A 12655-nucleotide genomic window follows, 5' to 3' on the forward strand; every position below is an offset into this window, starting at 1 on the left:
CTCTATGTGTCTTTTATGCTCTTTTTTAATGGCAAATGATGTGTATATTTAAGTATACATTTTTGTTTTTTTATATCAGCGACTTTTTGGTCATATTCAAATGCATTTTATTTAATTTTCCTGCCTGTTTTTTATGTAGACTTCTTGAAAAAGTTTAAACTTTTAACCTTTCATAATTTCATATCATCTTATTTCAGCAACTGCTGCATTATGTTGCATATAGCTGTAGACTTTTAGTCATGTTAGTGGCCATTTTTTTTTCTATTTTTGCAATTTTCGATATCTTTTTGATGTTACCGTATGCTCGTATCTAAAGCTTTGTCACATGCATTAGAACTAATGAACTATTTATAATTTGTTTTAAATTGATTGTTTCAGAGTTGCTTTAAGTTTTAAAAGCAAGACAGTATATGGCTTCTTTTCGAGCATTCTTGAACAGTCCTGTCGGGCCTAAAACTACTCATTTCTGGGGTCCTGTAGCCAACTGGGGATTTGTTGTTGCAGTACGTTCATTACTACATCATTAATAGTATTATCACAGAATTTTCTATTATTATTTTTTGATTGGTTAAATATGACAGGGGCTAGTGGACATGCAGAAACCTCCGGAGATGATATCTGGCAACATGACTGCAGGTTCAGTTGACTTATATTATATTTTTATTTGGTCAAACGTGTAAAACAAAAGAATTTTAAAAGAAAACAAGTCAAAGGGTCAAACAGGTTGAAGTTGTTGGTCAAATTGACTGAATGAACCGAAACCAGACCAGCGTGTATTATTTCTAATGCATCAAACATTCTAAATCATTTGATTGAAAATTATGGGTTACTATTGAAAAGTTTTCTTAATCATTTTTGACAACACTTATCAGCCATTAACAAAATTAATTGGCCAAAAAGTCCAGGCATGTAAAGATTAAATGAATGTGGTTTTAAAGATTAGGATTTTTTATTTATCTACAAGGGTATAAAGTTGTTAAAATAAGGTGAAAACAAAAAGGGTCAACTTGGTCAAACGAGTTGAAAGTAAGTTAGGTTACTATGAAACAATATAAGTTTCTTAATCTTATTTGACACACAACTTACCCATAAAATAATATTTTTCGAAAAAAGTGACATGTTTTAACCTGTTATTCAGCGTGCACGACAAGCCTATTTAGTAAGATAACTAATTACCAAACCACCCTCAAATTTTTGGTGCAGCAATGTGTGTGTATTCTGGATTATTCATGAGGTTTGCATGGATGGTGCAGCCTCGTAATTATCTACTTTTAGGATGCCATGCTTCAAACGAAACGGTTCAGTTGTATCAACTTTCACGTTGGGCAAAACATCAAGGGTAAGCTACTTAAGATGAAAAACAACTTATTGTATTTTTTAAAATATTTTTGTGTATAGTGAAATTAAAATGCTTGAGCACTCTTTAAAATGCCTTTCCAGTGTAGGGATGAGATAGGTACCGATCCTGAAAATTGCAAATTTTTGGTATCTATTGGTACCGAACATTTCGGTTCGGTACCGGTATTTAAGGTAAACTTCGGAAAATACTGGTACCGAAAACTTAAAACTTTGGTACCGATTCGGTATCGACGGTACCAAATCAGTACCGATTTCGGTACCGGTACCAATCGGTACCAATACCGAATTTGCTCATCCCTATTTTAGTGTATTAAAAACAGTTTGGTTTTGGTTTTGATTCGAACTGACTCAGTTTGAACCGAACTAAACCAAAGGGAGTAAACAAGCTGAGCTGGAGCTTCCCTTTTGCTTGAGGCTGGCTCCTTTAATTTAAAAAAGCTCAAGTTAGAGCATTCACATTGGAATCCCTATATTATCTCCAACCATATAATTTAAGAATTAGTTTAGGTTTTTTTAATCAAATTTTGCACTCCATCCGATCCCCTAAAATATGGAATAGATATATGGATCGCATAGTGATTCCATATATCTATGGATTATTATTCACTTCATATAGTCATTCCATATATTTTCTGTTAGTGGAAGAAATAGGAAGCATAATATAAAAAGAATAAATTAGTATTATTTAATTGAATAGAGATCGGATGTAAGGGGTTTTTTTTTTTTTAAATATGAACATATTGTATGGATTAAGATGTTTTTTAGTTAAATTATATGGATGAAAATAAGGATTCCAATGTTAAATATTTAGTTTTTATCTATATACATATATAATTGTTTTCTATATATTTATAATTATAATTTGGTATACAACAACAACAACCGTACCCAGTAAATCCCACAACTAGCAAAAGCTATTGGTAGGGTCTGGGGAGGGTGTGATGTAGGCAGACCTTACCTCTATCCATGAGGATAGAGAGGCTGCTTCCAAAAAGACCCTCGGCTCCAAAGCATGCAACATATAAACACACAAGTACCAATAACAAAACTTATAGTGATAAAGTGGCACAATCAAATACCAACACATATGAAATCATAGTGTCCAAATAGACATACCAACGCAAGAACAAATATAAGTCAAATCTGCCTAAAATGTAGAAGAGTCTAAGCCCATAGGCTAGAACTAAGATACAAAAAAGACTTTCTCTAAAAGTCCTTAACCTTAATTCTACGTCTCCATGAACACCTATCATGGACCATGTCCTCAGAGAGGTGTAACTCTAGCAAATCCTGCCTAATCCGCTCCTCCCACGTCAATTTGGGTCTGCCTCTACTTCTCCTTCCTTCTACATTGAGGGTTTCCACTACTCTAACTGGCGCTGTTTCTTGTCTTCTCTTCACATGCCCATACCATCTTAATCTACCCTCCTTTATTTTTTCACCTATACTAACAATTCCTAGTCGTTCCCTAAAAACCTCATTTCTTATTCGGTCCAACCTTGTGTGCCCACACATCCACCTCAGCATCCTCATCTCCGCAACCTCCATCTTACGTGCTTGTGTTTTCTTGATGGCCCAACAATCTGTTCCATATAACAAAGCAGGCCTAATAGCAATCCTATAAAATTTCCCTTTTAATTTAGTTGGGAACCTCCTATCACACAAAACCCCGGTAGCTGCTCTCCACCTACACCAACCCGCCTGAATGCGGTGTGTTACGTCACTATCTATCTCCCCATTTCTTTGTACATAGGATCCTAGATATTTGAACTTAGTAGCTTGTGGAACCACTTGACCTCCGATGGTGATCTGAGAGTCCCTGTCGTCTCCAGCCCCACTGAAATCACAATGTAGATACTCGGTCTTCGAGCGACTAATTCTTAGTCCTTTGTCCTCTAGAGCTGCACGTCATTCTTCTAACCTCACATTGAGGCTATGTTTAGTTTCAGCAACTAACACAATATCATCTGCAAAAAGCATACACCACGGGACCGTCCCTTGAATCGACTTTGACAACTCATCCATGACGATTGCAAAAAGAAAAGGGCTCAAGGCTGACCCTTGGTGGAGTCCTACTTCCACGGGGAAGAAATCAGTATCCCCTACTGGCGCCCTAACAGTAGTCTTTGTCTGATCATACATATCTCTAATTATGTCTATGTACCTCCCAGGAACCCCTCTGCTCTCTAGACTATCCCAGATCAGTCTACGTGGTACATTATCATATGCCTTTTCAAGATCAATGAAGACCATATGTAGATCCCGCTTCTTCTCCCTATACTTTTCCATCAATCTCCTTAAGATGTGAATTGCTTCCGTGGTTGATCTCCCTGGCATGAAACCAAATTGGTTTACCGTAACTTGGGTTTCTCTTCTAATTCTTGTCTCGATTACTCTTTCCCATAATTTCATAGTATGACTTAGTAACTTAATCCCTTTATAATTCCCACAACATTGGGCGTCTCCTTTGTTCTTGTATACTGGCACTATGAAACTACTTCACTGATCTGGCATTTCTCCCGATTTGAAGATAAGGTTGAACAGAGTAGTTAGCCATTGAACTCCTTCATCTCCCAAACATTTCCACACCTCAATTGGTACATTGTCTATACCCACTGTCTCAGCCCTTCCCATCTTCCTACCTAAGAGCTGTCCTCACTTAACCATGTGTGATATTTCGGCAGTAACAATTATTTCGTTGTCTCCTTTGAGTAGTGTTATTGATGTTTTGTTGTTGGTAAGTTCTCTCCCCATTGAACAGATTGTGGAAATATGTTTGCCATCTCAACTTAATGTCAACATCCTTGTATAAAATTCGTCCATTCTCTCCTTTTATAAACTTCACTGTTCCTAGGTCATGTCGCCTCCGCTCCCTGGCTTTGGCAATCTTAAACATAGCATGTTCCCCCTCCTTTGTTTCTAAACTTTCATACATTCGCTTATAGGCCGTGTTCTTTGCTTCCGTCACCGCCTTCTTTGCCTCCCTCTTGGCCTTTTCGTATCCCTCCCTCAACCGTAGTCTCTCTTCCTCGTCCGTGCCCTTTAGGAGATCCCTAAAACTCTCTTGCTTATCCCTTATTTTGGTCTGCACCTCATCACTCCACCACCAGGACTCCTTATGCCCGCTTGACCTGCCAGTCGTAACCCCTAGGGTCTCTTTCGCCACTTGAGTAATAGTAGTCGCCATAGCTTCCCACATCTGGTTTGCGTCATCCCCTAGTTGAGTTGACGTTACTGAAACGATCTTATCTTTGAACTCTCCAATTTTTACGCCCTTTAAATTCCCCCATCGGATCCTAGGTAGACATTTCCTCCCCCCTATAATTAGTTTTTGTCTGAAAGTTATATCTGCCACCAGTAAATGGTGTTGAGCCGCTGCCGTCTCCCGTGGTATAACCTTGCAGTCCTGCTACCATCTTCGACCTTCTCGTCTTGTTAAGAGGTAGTCGATTTGCGTGTGATGTCCCCCGCTACTGAAAGTTATCATATGAGAGTCTCTCTTCCTAAAGAACGAGTTTAAAATGCTCAGGTCATGGGCCACCGAAAATTCTAAGAGATCCCTACCAGGGTCATTTCTAACCCCAAAGCCAAAACCTCCATGAACCGACTGAAAGCCATCACTCTCTTCACCAATGTGGCCATTAAAATCACCTCCTATAAAAATCTTATCTTCTCTAGGTATCGCCCTCACTACTATGTCTAGACGATCCCAAAACTCAGTCTTCTCCCGGTCCCCCAATCCAACATGTGGTGTGTACGCGCAGACCACTGCCACTACTTCCTCACCTAAAACTAGTTTCAACACCATAACTCTATCGTTGTATCTAATCACCTCCACCCAAAGCCACTAGAAATCCTACTCCATTTTTTGCTCCATCTGACCCCGAATACAATAACTTATACCCATTGCGCTCATCTCCTCTTTGCCTCTTCCACGTAGTCTCTTGAAGGCACGCTATCTGTACTCTACGCCTTTTAAGTGCATCTACTACCTCTAACAATTTACCATTAAGAGTACCTACATTCCAAGAGGCTATTCGCAAACTATACCCCCTTTCTTTTACCTTGGCTGTACCTCTAAGGTCTATGGTTGCAACTAGTCACAAGATAACTTAAGATCACACAAGTAGTCAATAATTTGATAAGGCAACTAATGTAAAACACACATTGAACAACACAATATACACGATGGTTACTAATCAACAATTGTTGAATAACGAGATCACACAACAATCATACACTAACTAGCGATATGTGATGAGCAACACCTGCCCACAATGACAATGACCAACAAGATGTAATCCGTGATGGTGCTAAAAAACACCCAATGGTCAACGCAAATATATGTATCACTGTAGCAACAACAATAATAATAATAATAATAGCAATAGGGTAATTGTTATTATTATTGGTAAAATATATTATTATAATAATAATTATTATTAGAGCATTAGTGAAACCAGAGAGAAAGCACGCACCTGGTTGGTCGGAAACAGCGTGCTGCCGTAGTTGTCGGAAAACGGTGGTTGCCGGGAAAGGTCATATTTGTTTCCACTTGAAAGTACTCCCGCAACACAGCCCCTTGACCAGCTGCTAGGGAGGGGGGGGGGGGGAAGGTTGTGGTTCGTGTGTTTCAGCTGAGCCGGAAAGAAAGTGGTTCCGGCGATTGTACTTTTTATGAAATGTTTCCTTTAGCGGGACCGGCGGAACTGAAAAGCTTTCGTAGGGGAAAGCGGATTGAGGGGGGTTTGGTAGTTTCCGCCGGCCGGCGATTGGGGGTGGCAAGTAGGATTTTTGTAGAGAGGGAAGTAGGAGGATGCGGTGAGATAGAGATGGAGAGGTGGTTATGAAAGAAGCTTACCAGTTTTAATGGTGTGGTGGAGTTGCCGGCCGGCAGTGGTGGGAACGGCGATGGTGGAGGGGTGCTCCGGCCGGTGATGGCGGGGTTACCGTTGAACAATCCGTACCAAATCAGTAGAGAGAGAGAAAGTCACGTGGAACAATTGTTACTTATAATTTGGTATATTTCCAAATATGTTATTTAGTTATTTTTATCATAGTGTTATGCATGTTAGTATTTACTATTTAATTATGTATTTTATATATATAATAAAAAATAGTCATATTTGTAGTATAAGTTATATTTCTGGTATAAAAATTAGTTTGTTGACTCATGTACCTAGTCAGATTTGATATGTGAAGCTCGGGGGCAGGCCATACTCAAACACAACACTAACCTAAAAAACGTGTCACACACATGAGCTTGAACACGGAACATTTATTCGCGGGTTGACACAAATACGTCTTTTTCAACCTGAAAAAATGTTATTTGATTTTTTTTCACATATTAGTATTTTAAAATTCTAAGTTCACATGTGATGTTTATTTTTCTGAAGCATTTATCTTTAAACTATGTCAATTGCTTTAAACGTTTAAATTTTGGTATAAGAAATAGCCAAATAGTTTAAGTTATTACATAAGAAACATTTTTTAAAAAATTTAAAAAATAAATAATGGGTCAACCTGTACGCAGGGCTAACACGAACACGACGCGTTTGGCTAAACATATTTGCTGGTTATACTCGAAACTGGCCTGAACCTGTTTAGACTATATCAAAACTCTCGAATTCATGTTAGGTTCATGTCGTATCAGAAATGCGCACCTCTTGGCTCGAGCTGGAGCTCGTTTATTAAACGAGCTCCAATCTAGGCTCATGATTTCGAGAATCTCATGGATGGCTCAGCTTGTTTACACCTCTAATAGCAGGCCTATTTTTTTGGTTTTAGTGGATCTAACGGGCCAACTCACTTCTACTTACATCTTTCTTTTTGGTTTGTTTTTACTAAAGGTATTTGCAGAATGAAGACAAGTCTGCATCAACTTGAACAGAAGCTTTCATTTTTGTGTGATAATTTTTACTTTTGTTCTGTTTACTTGTTTGAAGTTCAATGTAATTGTTGGTTTGAAAAAACTAAGCTGGTTTGGCAGCTGCATTATTGCCATTCAGTGTTTTATTTAATAAAAAGCAATATTTTCTGAATCAAAATCAGAACTAATAAAAAACAAACATGTTAAATGAACCATTTTCTTAATCTGCTTTTTCTTTAACCCCTTTATTTGGGAGTTAAATACATGTCACAATAGCTTATCTCAATTGTAAATTATATTAAGTGACTTGACAAAGTCAAAGATGACCTGAAACCTAACTTAGTTGATTAAAGATCTCAAGATCTAGGTTGAATAGCACAACTAATTCATATATCCTAAGGGTGGTTAGCGTGGGGACATAGCTAATGCATATGTTAATATGTAAGCTAGTATATAGTTAGTATATATACCCTTACCATAAAGGGTGTTTAAATATCGTCCTAGTCAATTTCTATGACATCCGATGACAAAAGTGAGATAAAGCTTAACATATGGTTAATGATTTGTGTAAATCATGGCGATAATACTTTAAATGATTGAGGACATAATCACATGCGTGAAAGAGAAGTGAGATCGCTTCGAATGCAATTATGGGTCGCACAACTGCTAGAGCTTTTACAGAACCAAGTTAGTGTTCCGTGACCTTATTGGACACAGGGCCGTCTTTGAAACCATGAAAACCTTGACCATCGCCTAGGGCCCGATGTCGGAAGGGTGCGGAATATTAAAATAAAGCTCACAATCAGCTTGTAAACCCACTTTTTATAAAAAAAAATTCCAATAATAACATGTTAGAGCATTCTCATTCAACCCCTCATATTATGTGAGAGGTGTTTTTATAATTTAGAGAGTGATTTAGGGTGTTGTGAGTGAAAAAATTTTATATTTTAGAAAAAGTGGTGATTTTGCTGTATATTTGAAAAGTTACTGTTCATCCCTTATAATTTTTTTAATATATTTTGAAAGTGGTTGTGAGTGAAGGAAAAAGAAAAGGTAATGATAAAAGATATAAAAAGTATTATTTAATTGAAATGAAGAGAGAAAATAAAGTGAGTTTTAGTGTAATTTTTGGTTTGAAGATAGGGGTGGGATGAGAATGCTCTTAGTCTAGCTGTCCAAATAACAAGCTAATCGGTCTAAACTAATAACAAGATTCCAAAAAGTTACATGTTTATTTTAAAATAAAGGCTCATTTTTTATACTCGTTTTGGGCATTCGAAATCTCAGAGACAGCTCCATGGGCACGATAGTGAGGGGATGGCTCGACTAGAAAGAAGTTTTGTGTAAACATGTATATATTGTCGTCTATGTTACAGCTTTCAATTAAAGAAATCAAGTTTACTCATTGTTGGAGACTAAGTTTATTTTACAAAGGAATAGGGCTGTTACTTTTACCCGAAACCGGCCCAAGAATACTCGAACCCATACCCAAACTAACCAACCCGAACTCAAACCGAAATAATTCGGGTTGGTTCTTGGGTTAGATTTCTAGGTTTTGAGTCAACTCGAAAACCAAATAAACTATTTGTTTAAAAAATATGATATTATTATTAGGTATGCACACCGTATACGAACACTCTATGCATTCCACATGTTTTCATCCCACATATTATGGTTGATCAACTATTTATTGTTTATATTTTTTTCTATTTATGGTTAATAACAACGGTAATCGAAGAATATGTTACTTTATCGGGTTATGTTAATTTATTATTTGGTTATTTACATAACGCGTATAATATGTTTTTTAGTTTTAACGTTATAGTTTTTTTTTAATTCTTTATTCTTTTTGTTTTTTTAGATACTCGAAACCCGATTAACCCAATCATAAGAAACCCAAACGCAAATAACCTAAACTTGAAAAAACCGAGAGAGATTTGGGTTGGGTTTCAGGTCTAAATTTAAAATTTTGAAATCGAAAAACCCGAAGAACACCCATACAACAGACCATTAAAAAAAAGTGAATAAACTACCCATCCTATGCAAGATTTATATTGTAGAGGTTTTATCGGGAATTTTGTGTGCGTAAATTCATTTCCATTCATATGGGGATTACTGAAACCTCATTTGGATCTTTTTAGGGTTTTGATTTGCGAGAAGACTGAGGTCGAACTAACTGATTGTGGTTCATAGTCAGAGATCGAGGATTGTGACGGAACCACAAGATGGAGATTTTCCTCACAACAAAGTCATTTCTCCTGCGGGTAAGCCAGCGGCGGTGTTACGGTCGTTAGACACCGGAGAACAGAAGATTCGCGAGAAACTTTGTTCAATGTTATCTTTCGCAGGGCTGCAGTGGGTACCTATGTTAACTGCCAAAAAGCATTCTCCTTTATCAACTATTGATTCTCCCCTGCAATAGGTATGTAAATCTTTTGTTTAATTTATTTGATTTTGGTTTTCGTTGGTTTATGCATTCGAGTTTGTTGATTTTGTAAGACATTTTTGTTTATTATTCGGGCTTTTGTTAAATTTCTTCAAGGAGTTGGTGTATTGAATTAGTTTATGATAACTGAACCTCATTTACATCATATAAAAAAAGTAACCCGACATATATGACATTATAGAATTTTTTTTAGAAATAGGGTTTATATGAGATTCCTAATCACTTGGAGGGTTGGCTTTGATTTTTAATCACAAATGGGGTAGTAGTTTTTAATAGTGGCGAATAAGAAAGTTGGTATAGGTGTGTAAGAGAATGTAAGAGAGTTGTCAGGTGAGAGAAACTTATTTGTATTTGATAGTGGCGAATAAGGTTAATTTCTTTTGATAATGGCGAATAAGGTTAATTTCGTTTGATAATGGCGAGTAAGAGTGAGGTCATGTGACCAGGTACCATTAGCACCTAGTATTGGCGAATAACCTTAACATCTCTTGATATTGGCGAGTAAGAGGCTAGTTGTATTCTACAGATTATTTATATTTCATAAAATACTTTAAAATTTTATTTTTTAATATTGTTATACAAAAATAGAACCTAAGTGTGAGACCACAAAATGGTTTTAGTTAGTGGAGAATTTTAAAGTTCGTATGGTACATTGGATATAGTATTCTTAATTATATATTTCTTTCATCTTAAAGACGCTAGTGTGGTTAGTAACTTGGTATACATTTATACTTGTGAGCAAAACTCTTAGGGACAAGGAACTGAGGAAGAGTTTTGTCCTGTGTTTTTAGGCTAAGAACTTCTAAATATATCACATATAAATATAAATTTGGTTAATATAACACATATATCCAATAATATTTTTTAACCCAGAAATGGTTATATGTGATTTTTAAAGTATTTTATGAAATATTAACAATCTGTAGAATACAACCAGCCTCTTACTCGCCAATACCAAGAGATATTAAGGTTATTCGCCAATACTAAGTGCTAATGGTACCTGGTCATATGACCTCACTCTTACTCGCCACTATCAAACGAAATTAACCTATTCGCCACTATCAAATACAAATAAAATTCTCTCACCTGACAACCCTCTTACACACCTATACCAAATTTCTTATTCGCCACTATTAAAAACTACTACCCTATTTGTGATTAAAAATCAAAGTCAGCCGCCCCCCAAGTGATTAGGAATCTCATATATACCCCATTTCTAAAAAAAATTCGACATTATATTGCAGATTATCCATAGCTCGGCTTGACCCCTGTAACTATCAAAGAAACACAAGTCTTCCGGAAAGGTAAACCTTAATGCATATCATGTTCGACAAATTAGATTGGTATCAAAATTTATAACAAATTCATAACATTTTTAGCATACTAAAATAGTCAGATTATAATATCGATCGGGACAGAGAGAGTGGCGGAGGAGGAGGAGGAGAAGCGAACACGACTTTGGTGTTTCTTGCTGCCGCAGTGCGACCCCCAATCAGAGGTTCCAACTTCTTTCTCCATTAACTTCAGATTTTGATCTTTATCACTTCGATTTATTTCATGTTCGATTCTAATGATGAGACCTAAACCAACAGTTGATTCCGAAGGCTATATAAAAATTCATGCTAGAGCTGCAAGTTGATCGAAAAAACAATATATTAGGGTTTTGTTGAGGTGTTAATCAGGTAACCCTAAACCCTAAAATATATTAAATTGCATGTTAATTCATGGTATTTGTTTGTTGTATCTGCTACTCTGACACGAGTGGTGTTCTTGGAAGCTGGTGCAGACAGCTTCACTCCCTCATTGTTCAATCCTATTCAATGGAGCGTAAGATGGCGAATGCTTGCTTCATCTGATGAATACAGACTCATTTGGTAGGATTTTCTAAATCACTATCCAGGACAAAATATAATGATGTAATCGACCACTATTTGTAAATGACTAAAGATGGTCGCTCTTAGGACAACATCATGCAGACGAAATATTAGCTTATCCATCATTTGTCAAAAAAGTATGGCACACATTGTACTAAAGTAAACTCCAACGGAGCAAAACGCTACATCCTAGCGGCGGGTCTGAATACTAGTTATATTTATATGTGAGTTACATTAATAATTATTATTGTGTTTGTGTTCTATTTAGTGAGAGCATCCTAATGAATTAAACTACGTCCAAAATATAGCTATAGCTATGATGAATGATTATCGATGTTTGAAGATGGATTGTTGACACAACTAAATATGAGAAATTTTGGAAGAAATGGATTAAGGTTTGTCTCACGTTGGTGGGATGACAAAACTTTCTCCATGTATATTATTTTCTTGGTTGAAGACATAGGTGAACAACTTAAAGCTAACTCGCCTTTGTATATTTAATCTGTGCACGTGGTCTAATATATGAGTGGCGTGGGTTCATGTGTAACACAACTAAGGTGCAAGCTACTTGAAACATATTTCTCGATACTTGCGCGGTACGCATGACGGACTTGGCTAGCACAGGGCATTGATGGATGACGCTAACCATTGTTAAAAAAATTTAATTCTAGTTATTGCTAGATTAGTTATCCTAATAAATGAAATGTTTGGGCTCTCTTTTGATGATTATAAGAGCTTCATAACTCATTTGACATATACCAAAAAGTCATACAGTGTCTGCATTCTTTTATCTTCCACAGCTTAAGAGAGGAATACTCTCAAATATCATCTTCTTCTTATTTGGTTTTTCATGAATCAAAAACACCATCAAGCCTAGTGTTGGGTGCGAGAGCTATCTCTGACAATGCATCTACTGTTCCGATTGTTGAACCCTAAGAGAATAGACATGTTCGTCTAAAAAGAGGCGCGGAATCTATTTAAAGGGGTCCATGTTGAGCATGATTCCGCAGACTACGCTAACGGATTTAGTTTGTTCGGGTGTTGCAGTCAAGAACAAACTCAAAAGACTCCATTCGTTTATGCACATCACATTATACCATTATCTAT

General features: G+C 36.7%; 1 protein-coding gene across 2 annotated transcripts; it reads left to right on the forward strand.

Annotated features, from left to right (window-relative positions):
- Positions 1 to 345: 345 nt before the first annotated feature.
- On the forward strand, positions 346 to 7408 carry LOC143555582 (mitochondrial pyruvate carrier 1-like). 2 transcript variants are annotated; one of them, XM_077045106.1, is made up of 4 exons: positions 348 to 503; positions 582 to 636; positions 1204 to 1339; positions 7209 to 7408. In XM_077045106.1, exons 1-4 carry the CDS (start codon positions 411 to 413, stop codon positions 7243 to 7245), a joined length of 321 nt encoding a protein of 106 aa, XP_076901221.1. In that variant the 5' UTR covers positions 348 to 410; the 3' UTR covers positions 7246 to 7408. The 2 variants fall into 2 exon arrangements, with proteins under 2 accessions (XP_076901222.1, XP_076901221.1); XM_077045107.1 differs by lacking the exon at positions 7209 to 7408 and having other exon boundaries at positions 346 to 503; positions 1204 to 1343.
- The last annotated feature ends 5247 nt before the right edge of the window (positions 7409 to 12655 follow it).

The sequence above is a fragment of the Bidens hawaiensis genome, unplaced genomic scaffold (genome assembly GCF_021521415.1).
Source record: "Bidens hawaiensis isolate Kalapana, Puna unplaced genomic scaffold, B.hawaiensis_p1.1 tig00018162_1, whole genome shotgun sequence".
Lineage (NCBI taxonomy): Eukaryota > Viridiplantae > Streptophyta > Magnoliopsida > Asterales > Asteraceae > Bidens > Bidens hawaiensis.